Source organism: Lolium rigidum, unplaced genomic scaffold (genome assembly GCF_022539505.1).
Source record: "Lolium rigidum isolate FL_2022 unplaced genomic scaffold, APGP_CSIRO_Lrig_0.1 contig_12949_1, whole genome shotgun sequence".
Classification (NCBI taxonomy): Eukaryota; Viridiplantae; Streptophyta; class Magnoliopsida; order Poales; family Poaceae; genus Lolium; species Lolium rigidum.
In genome coordinates this window covers 1-18,097 of record NW_025899830.1, presented here as the reverse complement: position 1 = coordinate 18,097, position 18,097 = coordinate 1, and the positions used below count along the sequence as shown (strand labels likewise).

The 18,097-nt window shown below is 45.0% G+C and overlaps 3 protein-coding genes across 7 annotated transcripts; all 3 read right to left on the bottom strand.

The window, feature by feature from the left end:
- Positions 1 to 665: 665 nt before the first annotated feature.
- LOC124680328 (cupincin-like) lies at positions 666 to 12,471 on the bottom strand. 5 transcript variants are annotated; one of them, XM_047215401.1, is made up of 11 exons: positions 12,355 to 12,471; positions 10,445 to 11,006; positions 9,533 to 9,613; positions 9,192 to 9,464; positions 8,474 to 9,111; positions 8,018 to 8,110; positions 7,855 to 7,929; positions 4,241 to 4,434; positions 2,462 to 2,937; positions 1,880 to 2,322; positions 666 to 1,624 (listed from the first exon to the last, which is right to left on the bottom strand). In XM_047215401.1, the coding sequence occupies exons 2-5, from the start codon at positions 10,961 to 10,963 to the stop codon at positions 8,635 to 8,637; spliced, it is 1,350 nt and encodes a 449-aa protein (XP_047071357.1). In that variant the 5' UTR covers positions 10,964 to 11,006; positions 12,355 to 12,471; the 3' UTR covers positions 666 to 1,624; positions 1,880 to 2,322; positions 2,462 to 2,937; positions 4,241 to 4,434; positions 7,855 to 7,929; positions 8,018 to 8,110; positions 8,474 to 8,634. The 5 variants fall into 5 exon arrangements, with proteins under 5 accessions (XP_047071357.1, XP_047071353.1, XP_047071354.1 ...); XM_047215397.1 differs by having other exon boundaries at positions 8,639 to 9,111; XM_047215398.1 differs by having other exon boundaries at positions 1,880 to 2,291; positions 2,841 to 2,937; positions 8,639 to 9,111.
- LOC124680329 (ERI1 exoribonuclease 2-like) lies at positions 4,937 to 6,340 on the bottom strand. Its single transcript, XM_047215402.1, has one exon. It carries the CDS (start codon positions 6,044 to 6,046, stop codon positions 5,204 to 5,206), a length of 843 nt encoding a protein of 280 aa, XP_047071358.1. The 5' UTR covers positions 6,047 to 6,340; the 3' UTR covers positions 4,937 to 5,203.
- Positions 12,472 to 13,218: 747 nt separating the features above from the next.
- On the bottom strand, positions 13,219 to 15,923 carry LOC124680320 (mRNA turnover protein 4 homolog). Its single transcript, XM_047215392.1, has 8 exons — positions 15,804 to 15,923; positions 15,221 to 15,389; positions 14,802 to 14,892; positions 14,648 to 14,706; positions 14,471 to 14,531; positions 14,004 to 14,094; positions 13,832 to 13,908; positions 13,219 to 13,579 (listed from the first exon to the last, which is right to left on the bottom strand). The coding sequence occupies exons 1-8, from the start codon at positions 15,829 to 15,831 to the stop codon at positions 13,451 to 13,453; spliced, it is 705 nt and encodes a 234-aa protein (XP_047071348.1). The 5' UTR covers positions 15,832 to 15,923; the 3' UTR covers positions 13,219 to 13,450.
- Positions 15,924 to 18,097: the final 2,174 nt, after the last annotated feature.

The window sequence follows — 18,097 nt, the reverse complement described above, 5'->3', positions numbered from 1 at the left end:
TGTCTTTTTTACACATGACACAAAAAGATACACTTTTCTGCGAAACTTAACTTGCATATATAACATCGATATATACGATCTCTTTTGACATTTTAAAGCGTTTTTTCCCGTATAGCAGGAGCATATGCTCCCATGTTTGTTTAAAAGTGGGTTTTCGGTGATGTATCCGACATTTTGTTAGGCGCGCAGCCCAACCGCCACACTGATTATTCACGGGTACGTTGCTTCTTTTAGTTCCCTTTCCTCGGTTCCTCGTCCATAGAGATGTAGCAGATAGAGATGTTTTTTAGCTAGTTCCTCGTTCTTCTTTTACAATAGACCTCAAATCAAATATCAGTACCACACAAACTCCTTGCAGTTCTCTGATTATCATTCGGTGCAGTTTTGTGATTTGTTACCATGCATGGTTGGCCTCGTTCAACTACGAGGTTGCAGTTTCGTCCCATGCTGATCCGTGTAATGTATCATCAAGGCACACAAGTTAAGACTGCATACAGTTATCTCCTAACTCCGAAGATACAAAACAAAAGTTTTCGCTAGTATTGATTCACTCTGCTCTGTTGTTCTACCAAGTGAGTTTTTCAGTGATTGTTCAGGCTACGAATTTTAATCCAGGCCATTATTTGGCACAGTTTCAGCACGCTGTTAGCAGGCCGGCAGCAGGCTAACCAAAGCTGGGTGCCTGACGAACCCAGGGCAGCTTTTCATTGATCATTATTAGAGGAAAAAGAGAGTTTTACAAGGGCCTTTTCGTCTCGTACATAGCTCAAAGAAGATACAAACAGCTACTAGTTGTCAAAAAAAAAAAGTGACAGAAACAGCTACTCCATGCAAGCAATCAGGAAAAATCGCGCCTGGCTAACTAAATTCAGTCCCGCTCTCGGGATGTGTCTATCAGCTTCCTGGTTCTGTTGCGTCCGGCCTGATGCCACATTGATAGCTCCACTATGATTTTGGGCGAACACCTAGAATGAAATAGCATTGCTTCTGAACACCCTCTGGTTACGCCCCTTCCATGATGACCACCAAACTAACTGAAGGACAGAACTCAAAGCCCGCCAATGAGGCTCTGGAACAGAGTAAGCTGAGACAGACCGTTGATCCAGAAGTTTGACGTCACTGTTTACTCGCATGGCTGGCATTGGGGGGTGGCAGTGATCCAGGATCAACTGCCAAAGAGCTCTGATGAAGGAGAACTCCGCAAGGAGGTGAACTGAAGCCTCGGGCATAATTCTGTAAAGCGAGCATATGGGATTGCAAGTACAGCCTTGCTTCAGCGGGTTATCTACTGTCAAACACTTGCCACGGACGGCGAGCCATGAGAAAATCTGGAATCCGATTTCCCGGCCAGGCCTGAAAACTGCAGCAGGTTGCACCTTGCCAGCCAGGCCTCCATCCGTCCACTTCCAAGTCACCAAGTCGGGGACGTCAGCGTTCGGCTGAATATGTTCCAGCAGAGTCCAAATCTCAGTGAACTGGGTGATTGCATTGCCAGAGACTGTCCGCCGGAGGTGTCTCATCCATCTTGCATCCACAGGGACTTCTCTGACCAATAGCATCTTCCTGGTACAATGAGCAGGCAGCAGCAGCAGCAGCAGCAGATGAGGAGGTAGAAGCTGGCAAGCTGCACAAGAAGCATTCGGTCAGTTTTAGATAATCAGAGGTAGCCGTCAAATAAGAGAAAAAAGCTAAATGACTAGTGCATGCTTCATCCCTTGCATATTGCATTTTCATCATTTAGTACTGAAAGTTCTACTGAAGCACTAACAACTGTAGGAATTGTTATAGTATTTTTTTCCTTATGAAAAGTTGACTGAATAAATTGACGAATTCGCTGGAAGAAATGCGAAGTTAAAACTTAGCTGATGATCCAACTTACCAGGATCCGAAGAAGCCGCCTAACCAAGGACCCCAACAACCAGGACCACCCGGAAATCAAGGCCCCCAGGTTGTACCAGACGCCACCCTCCAGGTCCTTCATGCCCATGCAGATCAGCTGCTGAATGCTAACTACATCTTAGGAACAACTCAACCAGGACACGATCCATCTCCTGATGGATGATGCAATAGTTCGTCGAGGTGATGAATTGATATATGTATGTGCAGTGAGAACTGATAGCTGTGCATTCAAGTGCAGTTCCATGGATCACCTGCTACTCTCACCCAGTGGCCTATGTTCCAACCAGGGTCACTAACCAGGTCTATGTCCAGCTACTAGTCTGAATTTTCTGCCAAACTCAGACACCGATTACATAGGATAGCTACTCCCCTAGGCCATAGGTTTCGGTGACCTGTTGACAGTACACATGATCAGGGGTGCACCTTCTGTGCCTGCGATTGCGGAATTTATGGATATGTGGGATTTGGTGATGAATTGATATATGCATGTACAGTGAGAATTAGCTGGCATTCAAGTGCCGTTCCATGGATTTCGGTGACCTACACATGATCAGGGGTGCACCTTCTGTGCCTGCGATTGCGGAATTTATGGATATGTGGGATTTGGTGATGAATCGATATATGCATGTACAGTGAGAATTAGCTGTGCATTCAAGTGCCGTTCCATGGATCACCTGCTACTCTCGCCAGTGGCCTATATTCCAACCAGGGTCACTAACCATGTGTATGTCCAGCTACTAGTCTGAATTTTCTGCCTACTCTAACCTCACAACAGGTCCCTAACCACACAAGAGGCCTGGTGATGCCCTATTTAAGACATGAACCAACATGGGACCTGAGCTAGACGATGTCAAGCCTTTCTTGTGCTTAATAGTAAAAAATTTGGTTCTCGAATTTACATTCAGATGCCTTATTTGATTCTGTAACAGGAGGAATGGTACCTCTATTTGCAAGAATATGATACGATTAACTGCCATTGAGATGTAACCAGAACTTTCATGTTGCAACCTGTAATTTTACAAATGGTGTTCCCTGTACCTGCAATGCACATGAGCATTATTACCTAATGAAAGAGAATGAAATCGAGAGAATGGATTGTTAGGATGGTGGATAGTAAGACAAAAAAAACAAGAAAGAAATAGAATGAAAAATAACATTCAGATTGAATCTACATACGTACTGGCTACCAGGACAATCATGTAACCCTCACTCCCATAAATATTACCTAACCATATCTAGGTGCTTTTACCATAAAAAGCAACTAGATGCACCTAGATATCTATGAACTGCACTTGGTAATCAATTCAAATGGAACGAGCTATCATTCATTTATTTCAAGTTAAAGGTGATTCTTATGACACTAATCTGCAGACAAAAGTCTAAAAAAATCTAAAAACTAAACAGAAAAAGAAGAGTCTCACGAGTTACAGGTACAACTCAGCGGAGTGGGTGTCAAGGTGGAGTTCAGACCTTGATGAGGCGAGGGACGTGAGCAAACAAGTGCGCAGTATAAATTGTGTTCACCAGCCCATCATCCAATTTTGACAGCTAATTGATGTTCTGACCCACAAATTGTTGATCAAGTTATTAACAATTGTGATCACATCATGTCACTACTGCACCAGAAATGCACTAAACCAAGATTACACACGGAAATATGTGTAATAAATAAATAAAATATAGGAGAATTTTTCTATGGAGGGGGGAGGGAGTGGATAATCACATTGGAGAGATTGTGGCCTCTGGATAAATATGTGAAATTTACAGCGGATAACTCCCTAGAAAATGCCACTGAGATACCAAAGAATGGAACCTCCCAGTCTCCTATATTATCTAAAAAGCATTCCTACTGAATCAAAACACTGAGTCAGAGCTTCTTTGAGAGCAGTATGCTACTTTGCAGTTCTATGCTTCTACTTCTACCTTTTATTTGAGAGCACTGTATGTTGCACTTTTTATTCAAGATGAAATAGATTTCAGAAAGTTGGAAGGGAAATCAAAATAGTACCAGTGATTGAGGAAAAATTAGGATGTAATAACTTATGAGGTGCTTAAAATGATAACACTATAACATACAGTTAGAGTGATTGCTAAGAAGCGAAACAAGTATATTGCTGTGACATTAAGCCCAACTTGAGTAAAAATGTTCTTTTATTAAAAATAATAACGGTACTACTCATCTCAATATATCCAGTGATCGGATTCTTAGATCAATATAATTCATGTGTGACATTAAGCCCAACCGGAGTAAAAACGTTCTTTTATTTAAAAAAATAATCGTACTACAAATCTGTGTATTAAACATTAGGATTATTGATCCATCTCTGCATGGAAAACTAACCTGAAGCACAATAATCCGATAATAAATCATGACTCAATAAAGAGCCCGCCTCAAAGGGTATGATCAGATGCCGATCAAAGGGAGTACACCTTAACCCAAACTCACAGTTCATCAAAGCAGAGAACCGCGCATATCAATTACAGAAAACCGCCGAAAACTCCCAAATCAACACCATGCCCTGTCCTGATTGTAATCTGCATATATCAAAGCACAACAAAGTCATATAGCGAAGGAAAAAAGAAAAGCTTAAAGAGTTCTGTATGTGTAAGAAATGACTAAACTGCAGAAATTTGCAAAGAAATTAGTTCATAAGCCTTGTTCACTAATTAAAGATACTTGCTGGAAGCATTTAAATATTAACATATGGGGTTACAAATCCATTGGAATTACCGAACTACAAACATGATCGAGCACATAATACCAATTGCAGAAATATCTTTAGGTCTTTTTCACCAATTTAAGGTAGCATTTAGATATCAATTATTAACAAACAAAAAAGGATAAATGTGCTTTGGATCCACCTGATTTGAGCAGTGGCTGCTCGATATGTTCATCCAAGACCATCGGTGGTACCATATATACAAGTGATCCCACTTTTAACTTTGGTCAGCAATTATTTAATTTTAATCACAAACTGATGAAATTAGAAGACAAACGTTGCTCGATGTTGAAGAATTTCACAGAGAAGAAGGATCATAATTAAATCAAACCTTTTATTAATATTAATAACTCAGACACCGATTACATAGGATAGCTACTCCCCTAGGCCATAGGTTTCGGTGACCCGTTGACAGTACACATGAACTAAGCTAGGCTGCCGTCGATTCTGACTACAAGAGAATCAACTAGGCTGCCATCGATTCTGACTACAAGAATCAACTAGGCTGCCATTGATTCTGACTACAGCTAACACAAGCATTCATCTAGACTGAGCCTGAAATCGCAATCGGTGGCGCAACTGATTCAGTTGGTCCACTGGAAGTAGGGGCAGGCGGCTCCCATGGCTGGCGTCCAGTTGCCACACCCCCAGAAGCACCTCCCCTGTGTCGGCCCTGGCACCGCTACAACGCCTCCTCGGCTCGCCACTCCGCAGTAGCAGGCGCCCCCGCACAGACTTGTGTGAGGCTGCTGCTCCTCCTCCTCCTTCTGCTGGATCGGCAGCGGCGCCAAGGAGCCGGTAATGGCGATCTTGGCACCCCTGCGCATAATCTCCACAAGAAGGTGCGCCGTGTTGCGCGCGTCATCGAGCCCGCAGTGCAGGCGGCCTTCCCACTGTAACCCAGCGGCCCGGACGGCCTCCTGCAGATTGACGCGCCCTACGCCCCTGAGCACCGCCTGGAAGGGAACCCTGAGGTTGACCCAGCGATCGAAGTAGGCCGGCTTCTCGATCCCCTTGAAGACGCACTCCGATTCAAGCATAGTCCGGCAGTCCCAATCCCCCCACGTGACGACGGCCAAGCTGCCGCCTTTCCTGGCCCCTGCCGTCGCCGCCTGCAGCCAGCGGTGGTGCAGCAGAAGCGCCTCGCTGAGATCCACCCCTCCATCGACGTCCTCCTGCCGGATCCCTGTGAGGTCCCTGCAAAACGGGGTCAGCACTGGATGGTACTTAGGGCGGACGTACCTGCGGAAGGCGGATTGGATGCGGCCGGTGGCGCCGTCGACGAGCACGGAGGGGAACTCGATTATCTCTTGCGGGTAAATCCGCTTGTCCTTCTCGCATGTCGTCTCGAAATCCACGACCAAGAAGAACTCGAACTCCTGCAGCAGGTGAGGCGCCTGAGCCCACGGCGCCGCCGCGCTCGACATCGTCGTCCGCCGCCGAGGGAAAGCACGCGCGCGCGATCACCGGGAAACGGAGCGCTGAGAAGCTAGGGTTTGTCGAGAGCTGGATCAGATCGAGATCTCGGGAGGGGGGAGCTAGGGTTTCGATCCGGCGGGCGAATTGCAGCCTTAAATCCACCGGAAGGATCTCCGTCTCCGACATGAACTCGAACTCGAACTCAGACTGCGTAGAGTTTACGCGGGATTCAGATCTGGGCCGCGTTGACGCGGTTATGCTGGGCCCGACATCGTTATTTCTTTTTTCTCAAATTGGTGGTGCGTCACCTTTTTCATTGGCTCAGAAAAAAAAGTCCTTGCAAGATAAGCTCAAAAAAAAAACGTGCTTGCAAGAATTTCCTTTTTTGTTTCATGGTCTAGCAGATATAACCTATTCAGAGCAAACCAAAAAATAACCGCAAGTTTGCGGTGCCAGGTCAAAAAAAAAGTCCCATGCAGATACCGGAAAAATAGCTGGCCTCCAATTTTATTTTTCATCAAACCCGCATCGTTTCTCGAAATATTGCATATACACGGACTTGAGGCCTAGATTCCCCTGCATCGCTCCAAAAAGGTTGGTGGGGGGAATATTTAGCTCGGAAGCCTCCTTTCCTCGCCGCCGCTGCCACCGTCGGTGGTTGATTCTAGCCATCCCCAAGTTTGTCGCTGCGCGGACAGTGTCCCTTACCACCGCCACCTGACTTCCCATCATTTTTCGTGAAATTACGCCAAAATTCGATGTATTGGAGCTACGGTGGCATGCGCAGCCGCTGAAACGAGGGTAGGCCAGTGCAGCGGCCTAGACAAGGTGCGTTCAGCCAGAAGCGTTGCGCGTCGGCATGGGCGAGGGTTGTGCGGCCCTGCCTTGGGCGAGGGGGCGGGTCTGTGCGAAGTGCGGTAACGCGACGCGATGGCCTAGCGAGGGGTGGGCGGCGTGGCTGTTCGTCAAGGGGCGGTGGGTCAGCGCAGCCACGGGATTCGAACAGCCACGGGATTCGAACAGGAGGTGGGGGCGGCAGGTTTCATGGAGGAAGAAGCTTAAAGAAAAAAGAAGGTGGGCCCTTTTTAGATCGATGGGCGTGCGATCGAAGGCTAGCATGATGGTGCAAAAGACGTTTCGTGCTAGTGCTTTTTAGATGGCTAGTTAAGGGGGACACTCGTCACATCCGTGTTGTGTCCACCGACGCATTCCCAATCCAATAGGTCACTTTGCATCGAGCCAGGTCTTACCCATTTACTGTCAATGCGGACCGAAATGGACATGTTTGGGGCTCCTTTGATTCATAGGATTTGCATAAAAATTGTGTAGGATTTAGATTCATAGAAAAATTCCATACACTTGTTGTTTAACTTATACAAACATATCCTATAGGAATTAATCCTATAAGAGTCTTGTAGTGTAAATCCTATAAAAAAATTAGGTCATACAGTACATCATGAAATATTTCTTCGCTGCTACAATCAAACACGCTTCATTTTCCGATATGATTCAAAGAGATATGACATCCAAATCCCATGCTTTTCTATTTCTATACTTTCGTTATCCTATGAATCAAAGGAACCCTTGATCCATTTGCTTCGGGCTGATGAAGATGCCCTTACCACAAAACATACATGTATACTTCCACAGTTCTACAGTTCTACACTTACGAGCAAAAATGGTACCAGATGTCTTGAACACCCTAATCAAGTGTAAGAGTAAGACTTTCGGCTTCTCATAACTTGATCACAGGATACCACTATCGTCTATCACTTTAAAAATATTCAGGTAATAATGCATGATGTTTTATACATACCAGAGTGTGTGCTGCTTCTGGTGAAAGGCTTCCCTTCTTCACAAACTACATGGTCAGCAATTAATTCAACAACACCTGCACCAACAATGGTGAAACTTTAGTAAATCCAGCCATTTTGCTCGGTAGCTTCAAAGAACTGTGTAAGTGTAAGGGAGCTACAAACCTCTGTTTAGGCAAACTGGCAGTCCTTGTTTGCCTATAAAGGGTTCCATTTCATGAAAAAAAACTGTTCCAGAAGGCCTTCCTTTAGCTCCACCTGAAACATTGTAAATGTGTAAACTCAGTTAACCATATATATCATACAAGAAACTGCAAGTGCAATTTATTTCTGAACAATAACACAATTTACATATTCATTCATTGATGTGTGTCCCTATCATAAACAGTAACTCTCAACAGAGAGCTACTATCTGAATATAGACATGATAACACAACTAACTCCAGGAATAATGTTGACCTTCCTTTTCACAGTCATATCACTATTACTAGTTAAATGCCCAGAATCATCAAAAGGAGAACATTTTGTTTGATAACGGTACGACTTTGGTTCAATGCATCCTGTTAATTTGTTTTCTGAAACTAAACGCTATGAAGGAACACATGAAAGAAAAATCAATACCGTTTCAGTAGCAATATACTTCCTGCACATACATACAGTACTTAGCATCTTCTCAGCTGGCTTGGCGGTTACATGCCAGCTGCTACTTATTCCCGCGGCTACCTGATCGAACTGCATGCGCGCTGCGCACAAAACCTCGCTCTAGATCGTCGCACTACCACTCACATGTCGGAGACGCCGCCGCGGCTCTGCTGCTGCGGGCCGGGTAGGAACACGGAATCCGTCTGCGCGCCGATGACCCTGTCTGCCGCCTCCCTCCCCTGTCCGCCGAACACGATCGCCCTGGCCGGCGCGTCCAGCTGCTTCAGCAAGTTGTTGCCGCCCGCCAGGAACACCTCCTCGTCGTTGCCAGAGCCCACGCCGAAGCAGACCACGGCCAGGTTCCCCTCGTTCCCGGTCACGAATGTCGCCGGGTAGCCCGCCGGGAGCACGATGACCGACCCCTCCTTGATCTGGGCCGTCACTTGCTTGTACCCTCTCGATTTCATCATCTGCTGCTCCTCACTGCCATGCTCGCGGCGCTCCGACCGGCCGGAGTCGGACTTGTGCGGGCACGCCATCTCGAAGTAGCCTCTCCCCTCCACGACCACGGCGATCGTGGTCGCGCGGGTGGTGTATCTCGGCGCCATCATCGACCCCTGCACGCGTCATCATCGATCAGGTCAAGTTGTGTCGTGTTACAATTACAAAACAAGCTTAGCTAATTTTTTCTTCGTACGCAGGTGATGTTGGCGATGCCAACTTCCATGTCAAGGTCGCGGAGGTGGCGGCACTCGTCGCCGGTGATCATGTGCATCCTGCCGTGGTTGTTCGAGTAGCGGGGCTTCTGGCCGGGGAGGCTGGTCGGGTTGATTTCCTCCTCCTTGGAGCCTGAGCCCCCGCCGCCCCTGGAGCACGACCTGCTCAGCTCCTGGATCTGCTCCTCCGACGCCTGCCATATCTCCCCCTTGCTCTGCCTCTCGAACACTCTCTCCAGTTCATCCCGGCGCGACTGTTAAATTCAAGCAAAATCATTCGGTCAGATGAACCAAGAAAATGTCAAAGAGTTATGTCGCGTACGTTGAATGCCGCCTGGAGAACATCGTCGCTAAAGGCGCTCAAGTAAGAATCTGGGCCCTCGCCTCCAACAGGGAAGAATTCCTGCACATGCAGCACGCCCAGCTCAGCCTCAGCTCAGCTCATAAATTACAGTAAAAAATAATCTTGCCTTACTGAATTCATAGTGTCCAATTGTAAGAGTCCTAGTAGTTTTAGTGTTGTCCGGTTTGGAGTGCAGTACTAGTCTTGGTATGTATTGAGTCAGTTTAGGAGAGGTGCAGAGTTTGAGTCCGAGCAGTTTCAGGTTAAGGCACTCAAGTAAGAATCCGGGCCCTCGCCTCCAACAGGGAAGAACTCCTGCACATGCAGCACGCCCAGCTCAGCCTCAGCTCATAAATTACGGTTGCAAAGCGGTTCGATCGATCGAGCGCGTTGTTAAAAATAATCTTGCCTTAGTGAATTCATAGTGTCCAACAGTAAGAGTCCTAGTAGTTTTAGTGTTGTCCGGTTTGGAGTCAGCAAGATTGCTACTAGGTTTGGTTAGTCTGGTTATATTAAGAGTTGTAATCAGCTAGCTAGCATGCAGTGGTTAATTCTTGTCCGTGTGCGTGTCCTAGTGCTAAAAGTAGAGCAGTACTAGTCTTGTATGTATTGAGTCAGTTTAGGAGATGTGCAGAGTTTGAGTCCGAGCAGTTTCAAGTTTAAGTTAGGTGTCCAAGTCTAGGTCTAGATCCTTTGGCTGTGCGTGTATATATATGCGCGTCCAGGCTAAAGATTTGTAAGTGAGAAAACAGAAAAGAAATAAAGAGAGGAAAATTAGAGGGTGTGACACGCACCCTTGGTAATAAATTTTGTGTGTGTGTGTGTGTGTGTTTTCATCTATATTGATGTGATTGATTAGTGGGCGAATTCCAACACCCGTCAGTCGCTCACCTCAAAGCTGGCGTAGTTGAGGAGCATGACGACGCGGAGCCACTTGGAGCGGTGCGTGTTGGCGAAGTACACGATGGAGCCGGCCGGGATGACCATCACGTCGCCTTCCCTCACGCACAACGACTCCCGCCTCCCCTTCCTCAGCAGCACCAGCACGCCCTCGCCTTCCTTCACGTACAAGACCTCGTCGGCATCGAAGTGACTGGGCTGCAGGAACGCGCGCGGCGCCATCTCCAGGTACGTCACACGGTAGTCGCCCACGGAGCCACGCAGCAGCTCGTCGTCGAACCGCTCCAGCAGCTTGAAGTGGCCAAGAGGGGTGCGCGACCACTCACGGAAGCTTTCCTCACCGAAGTAGTACGGCCGGCCAGTGTTGCCGGAATGCCCTTTTCCCCATTCCACCCGTCCTTCTACTCTCCTCCATCCTACCTCTTCCACATCCCTCGACGCGAACCCAAACGAGAGGGACAGGCACAGGACTAGCGCCACCAATGGCGATCTTGCTACCGATGTCTTCATTGCAACCGATGCTACTGCTGATCATCCACCTCCTGCACCCCCTCTGCCACGAATATAAATATGCAGATAAGGAGTTAGCGCTCTGCATTCCTTAAAAATCCTAGTAAGACATGATCGCATTTGACTACCTACAACTATTCAGCAAAGTAAACAGAAACAATGCATGATTTAAAATGACAGGAACAACAAATATATACCGCTATCATTACCTATATACATTTTCAGAACACATGTAAACGAATGTAGTTGTCATGTTAAATTGCTTTAAAAGCAGTGACAGAAAAAACACATCGAAACCAAACCTGCCGCAGCAGTATCCAATCACCAATCAAGCAAAACAAATGTAGATAAAATGCTTAATCCATAAACCACCAACTACACAGATACGAGGGTGCAAGCAAAACTGAACCAGCCAAATAAAATGGTAGATACTTGTAAAATAGATCTACACAGAACAATTTTCTACATAACCAGCCGTCTAGGTCTTTCTTCCATACGATTAATAGATACCTTTCAGGGTGCGAAACAAGAACAATTCTACATATGAGTTGAATTGATCTCCCCTCTCTCTACATGAATAGAGACCCCTGTCTCTGAAGATTTCCCACTGGATTCGTGACAAAAAAAAAACCACAGCATCACAAAAACACCATAAACTAAAAAAACCTAGGCAGACTACTAGGCAGGCGAGAAGATGTCTATTAGATAAGCAGGGATATGCAGAGATGCAATATCAGAAGTCATATCAGGGGCAGGCTGGCGCAAAGCAAGTACAGGCAGTTTACAAAAGCCAAGCCAAGCAACACAAAATCTATATCTACTGCAGATGCCCACTAGGTAGGATTCAGTAGGGCACACCACATGTCCTTGACTTAACAGTTAACACCATGCAGTCTGTGCTGCACCTCACACGCCCAAGGCCATTTATATGCTGCAACTTGGACAACAACAATTCAGGCCGAACCTGAAACTTCTCCACCCAGCATAAGGAAAGCGAAACATAGGAGAAAGCTCCGAATCTAAGTGAGACTGGGTTGGTTTGGAGGGATTCAGTGGCAGAGCGAGAGCACTCATGGGGCATGGGCAGAGCGGAAGAGCCTATGCACAGCGACGGCGGCCGGCGTTTACCCCAACAAACATTAGCACTAAGCGCTCAGGTTCAGGGATTCGAATGGGAACTTCACAGGACACCCTCGTCCCCTCTACAGCCTAAACTGACAACGGAATAGCTCAAGAAACCAGGAAATCGACAGCACAAAATCAGAAACATGACCAACTAGAAACCCTAGTTCCTACAATTGGGGATTCATCACTCGATTTCTGCTGTGCTCTCGTGGAGGGGAATAGACAAGCAAAGGACCAGCGGGGGAGAGAGAAGTGAAGGAGTTCACCTGAACCTGATAGAATCAGGTAGCACGAGCTCGTCGGCGAGTTATACGGCGATGCAGCGCTCCGGCGAGGCTCCGGCCGACAACCCACCCCCACTGCCCTCGAGCCGCCGTTGCTTCTCGAATAGCTCGGTGGGGAAATGATGAGCGGTGGCCAAACCATTAAAAGCGGCAAAACAATCAGAAACATAAAAAGAAAATGAAAATGCCTACTGCAGCTGCCCTGTGGGTCATGCTAGTCAGTGACTACAAAAAGAAAATGTCTACTGCAGGGAGAAGCAGGAAGTTCAACTGAACTAGTTTCTCGTCGGGATTTTTATTGTCCAATCGTCTATGCCAGCTTTACCAATTTTTATATCATGAGCAAAGTCAAAACGATATGGCCTTAATTTTTTTTGGGGCAAAGTTCCTAGTACAGATTCTTATGCTTAGCCTTGTCTCACCTCTCACGTCAATGAAAAAAAAAAACCTCCCATTGAATGTTAGCTTAACTCGTGTGTGGTTAGCAATATGATTATTAGTGTAAACTAAAATGGTGATTGATGTATCTCAATTTAAAAGTTAGTCAAAATTTAGAAGCAGTTTATACGTTATAACATCAAATCATATTCTGTGAGCTTGAACACAGGTGCTCACCATGGATCGGTTGTGGCACTTTAAGTTTACTAAAAAAATGAGGATATTATATTTTTCTTATGAACATATTTTGTGTTGTAACATGTGGACTTGCCAAATTTTCAATAAAAAAATGCGAAAATTGGAGTCTGCACAGAGGACACAAGAGTTCGGATCTTGTTCTTCCAAAACAGTTGTTTTTCTTTGTGCTCCTCCACTGTTTTTGTGTTGTAACACGGCACTCTTTCTGGCAAAAAAATTCTGCTGACATCCTCCTCTATTTTTCTCAGGAAAAATAACTCTTACATTGCCTGTCAAATTTTACTGCTAATAGCTCATACGAATATTAGGACCAAACGAAATGCACAACTGGGGCAGATCATATATTTGAGATTCCAAGGGTACAAAGGCATATCAGAAAACTGTCTTAACACAGCAAGACAACAATAGTGCCACCATAAACTCAGCATTGCCATCCACAACCTTAAGATGATTCATCAGCATCACCAGCTGTCAGCTGAGCCAAGCCTTCCTTGTACACTTCAAAGTCATCCGAAGACCAGCGGCAGACAAGGTACAGTCGGAATGTTGCCATCTGCACCCCAAGCAAACGCTGCAACAAGGAAATCAAAGGGACATTAATACAAACGAAGCAGGTTCCACAGCTCTACACTTACGAGTAAAAATGGTACCAGATGCCTGGATAAACCAAATCAAGTGTAAGAGTAAGACTTTGTACCAAGTGAAGCATCTACCTATGTGTTAGGTAAACCATTGCCATAACTTGATCAAAGGATATGGTTATCATGTATCTAACTTTTAACTAACATTTATGCAGCTAATAATGCATGCTATTTATACATACCAGAGTGTGTGCTGCTTCTGGTGAAAGGGGCTTCCCTTCTTCACATACTACATGGTCAGCAATTAATTCAACAACACCTGAACCAGCAAGGCAGCAACGGTCAACTTTAGGAAATCCAACCATTTTGTTTGGTAGCTTCAAGGAGCTGTGTAAATGTAATGGGGCTACAAACCTTTGTTTAGACGAACTGGCAGTCCTTGTTTGCGTATAAAGGGTTCCATTTCATGGGAAAACTTTTCCAGAGGACCTTCCTTTAGCTCCACCTGGAACATTGTATATGTGTTAATTGAGTTAACCATATCATACAAGAAGCTGCAAGGGCAACTTATTTCTGAACAATAACACGATTTAAATATGCATTCATTGATGTATCCTATACAGGCTAAGCAGCTATCATAAACAGTAATTCTCAACAGAGTGCTACTATGTGAATATAGATGTGATAACACAACTAACTCGAGGAATAATGTTGACCTTCCTTTTCACAGTCATATCACTATTACTAATTAAATGCTCAGAACCATCAAAAAGATAACATTGTGTTTGGTAACCAGGGTACGACTTTGGTTCAAAACATGGCATTCATTTGTTTTCGGAAGCTAAACACAATGAACAAACACATGAAAGAAAAAGCAATACCGTTTCGGTGGCAATACTTCCTGTCCTTGCAAAATCAAGCCCTTCGAATTCTCGAAATAATCTGCACACCAGATATATGATCATAAGGTCATAAAATTATTAGAGCGGCAGCAAGTAAATAAGCAAGCATTTAGAACTATTGTGTACAGATAAGAACTATCAGACAATGAGACTAACCTCTCAACATCATCCCTTGGGAGATTCGTGAATAACAATCCAGTATTACCTTGAAGGTACTGGATACAGAAAAGTTACCATCAGCAAAACCTCACAAGAATGCTATAAATTACACTTTTCGATCTTTACCAAACAATGACAAAGAATAAATCACCTTGGAAAGTTTATGCAGGCCTGTTTTTGCTTCATCAGCAGGTGAACGCCCCAATGCGATCTGCATAACCTTCTTTCCAGCAAGAAATATCCTGAGAAGAGAACATATAGGAGCTATTAACATGTCCACAAATTTCTGCAGCAAAAGCCATCCAGTCAAGCTTGGCATGGTGCGTCTACACGATATTTGTCACTTAGCAGGGTTTCAAGTGTACTCTCTAGCAAAATACAACTGCATGAATCAACAAATGAATGCAAATTGTGCTGATTCAGCCCAAATAACTGATGTTAACACTTGCATATATGTCTTTGTTGTAAAGGAGAGAAGATCCAAGAACAACCATATCATAAACTTCCCTCAGCACACCCATACCATTTGGATAGCAGCAGAACACAACATAGTAAATAGCGAAAACCTACCTGCTAGAGGACTTCAGTTGGTCCCTTAAGTCCTTGAGCTTCTGATTCCTCATGTTATTGTAGGTGAAGACATAGGCGCTGCTGTGGCGCTCGATGGCGTCTTTGATTTCCGTGACCACCTTGCCCTTACGCTCTAGACCTGGCTTCTTCTTGGTCTTTGACAAGGTAACTGCGTCCATAAAAAATTGAATCTTTGCGCATGAGGAAAAAGAGAGAGGCTACAATTGTTCACTGAAGTGTTAATACTTGAGGTTCATTTATTGATTATCAAGAAGCACAGAAATTTGGGATCTAATGCATCAGAAGAGCTGAAGAGGATCCTCAGAAAGGTTCCTCCTCATAATTTACAATAAAACTTGGATATTTGCCAAGCAAGTAACACAAAGTAGAACTACAAGCAAGCTGAAAATTGACAAGCCAAGAATCCCAATCAATAATACATATACCACCACTAATTAGAACAAATTCGGATAGACACGTTTAGACCAGCCAAACTTTGGCCGAATCCAGGAGAAGAACAAGAATCGGGTAGAGAGGTAGGACGGGGCATGGAAGTGCAGTAGAATGGAGCGGGTGAACTGACCTGCGCGATTGCGCTTGGATTTCGGCATGGCGGAGGCTTGGATTCGTCCTCCTTCTCTGCTGTCTTGCGCGTGGCGGCGGGCGGTGCCTAGTGTTCTAGGGTTTTGAGAGGGGTTCTCTCTCTTGTCTTGGGTTCGCTTTTGTTTGCGTTGCGCCGCGCGAGGAGAGACAGAGACCGCAGGACAGGCATGGGTTGGGCCGGGTTGGTCCTCTAGGACATGACTATCGGAATCAGACTAGCCCCGGCCCATCAATGTCTGCATTTCCAGAAAAATAAAAATCAATGTCGATATTTTCCTACCAAAGGCCAGCCCTAGGCATCACCCATTAGCTGCCTTCTGAATCGTATGATCAACTTAAGTCAGCGATTCTAGCCCAATCAAGGTATAAAACGGTTCGTATGTATCAATTTCTTTTAGAATATGTAACGTCTCGAATATATCTATTTCCCTATAGTCTAGCAAATCGGGATATTATGGTGCAAAAAAATTCTTCAATGGTACAAAATAATTTCGAATGTAGATAAAAATGTTACATCATTTTGTGACATTTATCCAACATTTTTGTCTAACTTATACTACAACATTATAGGAAGACGTATGTAAATATTGGTTCAATATCGGGAGTGATGTTTTGGCACATGGGAGCGTATGCTCCCTTTATATAGAAATACATGTTAGACACATTTTAAAATGTCAAAAAAATTGAAACAAAAATTTGGCACGTACATCTTCATGTGCTACGCGCTCACAAAGTCGTTTCATGAAAAATCGACATGTCATGTGGCGTGTGTAAAAAAGACAAAATTCGGTGCTGAAACAAAGACTTGTCACAAGATAAATTTTCTCTTTTTCGTTTAGACTACAAAAAAAATCATTTTTTCGTGAAACTTGACGAATACACATATATTATGGAGATGTACATGTAAATTTTTTGTCAAAAATTTTTAACACTTGAAAATATGTTTTTATGATAGAGGGATCATACGCACCCGGGAGCCGAATTGAGTTTCTGTTCAATATCTATGTAGTATATACGTACCAAAATCATTGTACCACTATGTCCATACTAATACTAACATAACAAAACTAATGTACACATATAACAAATTGCAATGTGGTATGTAACATCAACACAAAGATCCCCAAAATTGACTTTCCTAATGACCATGGAGGCACTCACATGGCCAGATTCGAGCTCACCAGCGGCAAATCCGCCACGCCGGAGGTTCTTGGAGCTAGATTGGGTGAATCCCCAGCCCATCTACTCGTGGGTGTCGACTTCTCCAAGTCTGGCAAAGATTGGGCACCTCACCTAACCGTTCATGGCCTCCTTGGCAAGCTCTACCATGTCGAGCTCACCGGCGGTGATTGGAAGCGGGCTGAGAGAAAAAGAGAGGCATCGGAGGCTCACGACGGCGACATCCATGGATTGTAAGACCCGACCTGGAGGAGCAGCAGCGCCTGCGCGTGAGGAGAAGCGGTGAGCCAGAAGGTCACAGAGAGGAGCAGCAATGCCCTACAGAGGAGCATCGGCGGCCAAGACGGTTGCCTGGAGGAGCAGTGGCGGGCCTACGCTGCTGGCGAAAGGAACATGTTGAATGCGTGTCATGTTCTGAAGAAAATAGATGCGCTCTCCTCCAAACCGGCTAGTATAAAGAGTTTTCCAAAATTAAATGGTCTAATTCGTAGGTTATTGTTGCATTCGCAATAGGAAAATTTATCTTTGTTTTTGCATGAGGAAGAGAAATGTACCTAGTGCTTCAAAATATGTACTTAGTTATAGTAGGAACAAATCGATAGCTTCAAAATTCTTGTAAGGGCATCTCTAGCAGGGACCTTAAATAGCCCCGACCCGTTAGAATGGCCCAACCATGAAAATTTAAGGCTACCATAAATACGCCGCCCTCGAGAACGATATAGGGGTTGGAGGCGGATTTAAGGGGAAAATCTCGGCCAAGTTCTCCACGGTCCCTTGACTCCTCCGAGATCAAATCCGGACAAATTCACCGGTGACCATCTGAAAGGACACGGATGTCGCCTAGAGGGGGGTGAATAGGCGATTTAAAACTTTTACGAGATGGGCTTAACAAATGCGTAATAAAACTAGCGTTTACTTTGTCAAGCCCAAAGCCTATATAATATGGTTCACCTATGTGCACCAACAACTTATTCTAAGCAATGGTTCATCTATGTGCACCAACAACTTATGCTAAGCAATACAAGCAAGTATGTGATAGCAAGATATATATAACTTCAAGCACGATGGCTATCACAAGGTAAAGTGCATAAGTAA

Excerpts from the sequence above, each read along its gene's own strand:
- LOC124680320 (XM_047215392.1), bottom strand. The coding sequence starts at position 15,831 with ATGCCGAAATCCAAGCGCAATCGCGCAG. Across the intron at positions 14,893-15,220 it reads CAACTGAAGTCCTCTAGCAG|GATATTTCTTGCTGGAAAGA; the intron begins GTAGGTTTTCGC and ends TTCTCTTCTCAG. Across the intron at positions 13,580-13,831 it reads CAGAAGCAGCACACACTCTG|CGTTTGCTTGGGGTGCAGAT; the intron begins GTATGTATAAAT and ends TCCTTGTTGCAG.
- LOC124680329 (XM_047215402.1), bottom strand. The coding sequence starts at position 6,046 with ATGTCGAGCGCGGCGGCGCCGTGGGCTCAGGCGCCTCACCTGCTGCAG.
- LOC124680328 (XM_047215397.1), bottom strand. The coding sequence starts at position 10,963 with ATGAAGACATCGGTAGCAAGATCGCCATTGGTGGCGCTAGTCCTGTGC. Across the intron at positions 9,614-10,444 it reads TCAACTACGCCAGCTTTGAG|GAATTCTTCCCTGTTGGAGG; the intron begins GTGAGCGACTGA and ends CTGCATGTGCAG. Across the intron at positions 9,112-9,191 it reads GCATCGCCAACATCACCTGC|GGGTCGATGATGGCGCCGAG; the intron begins GTACGAAGAAAA and ends TGACGCGTGCAG.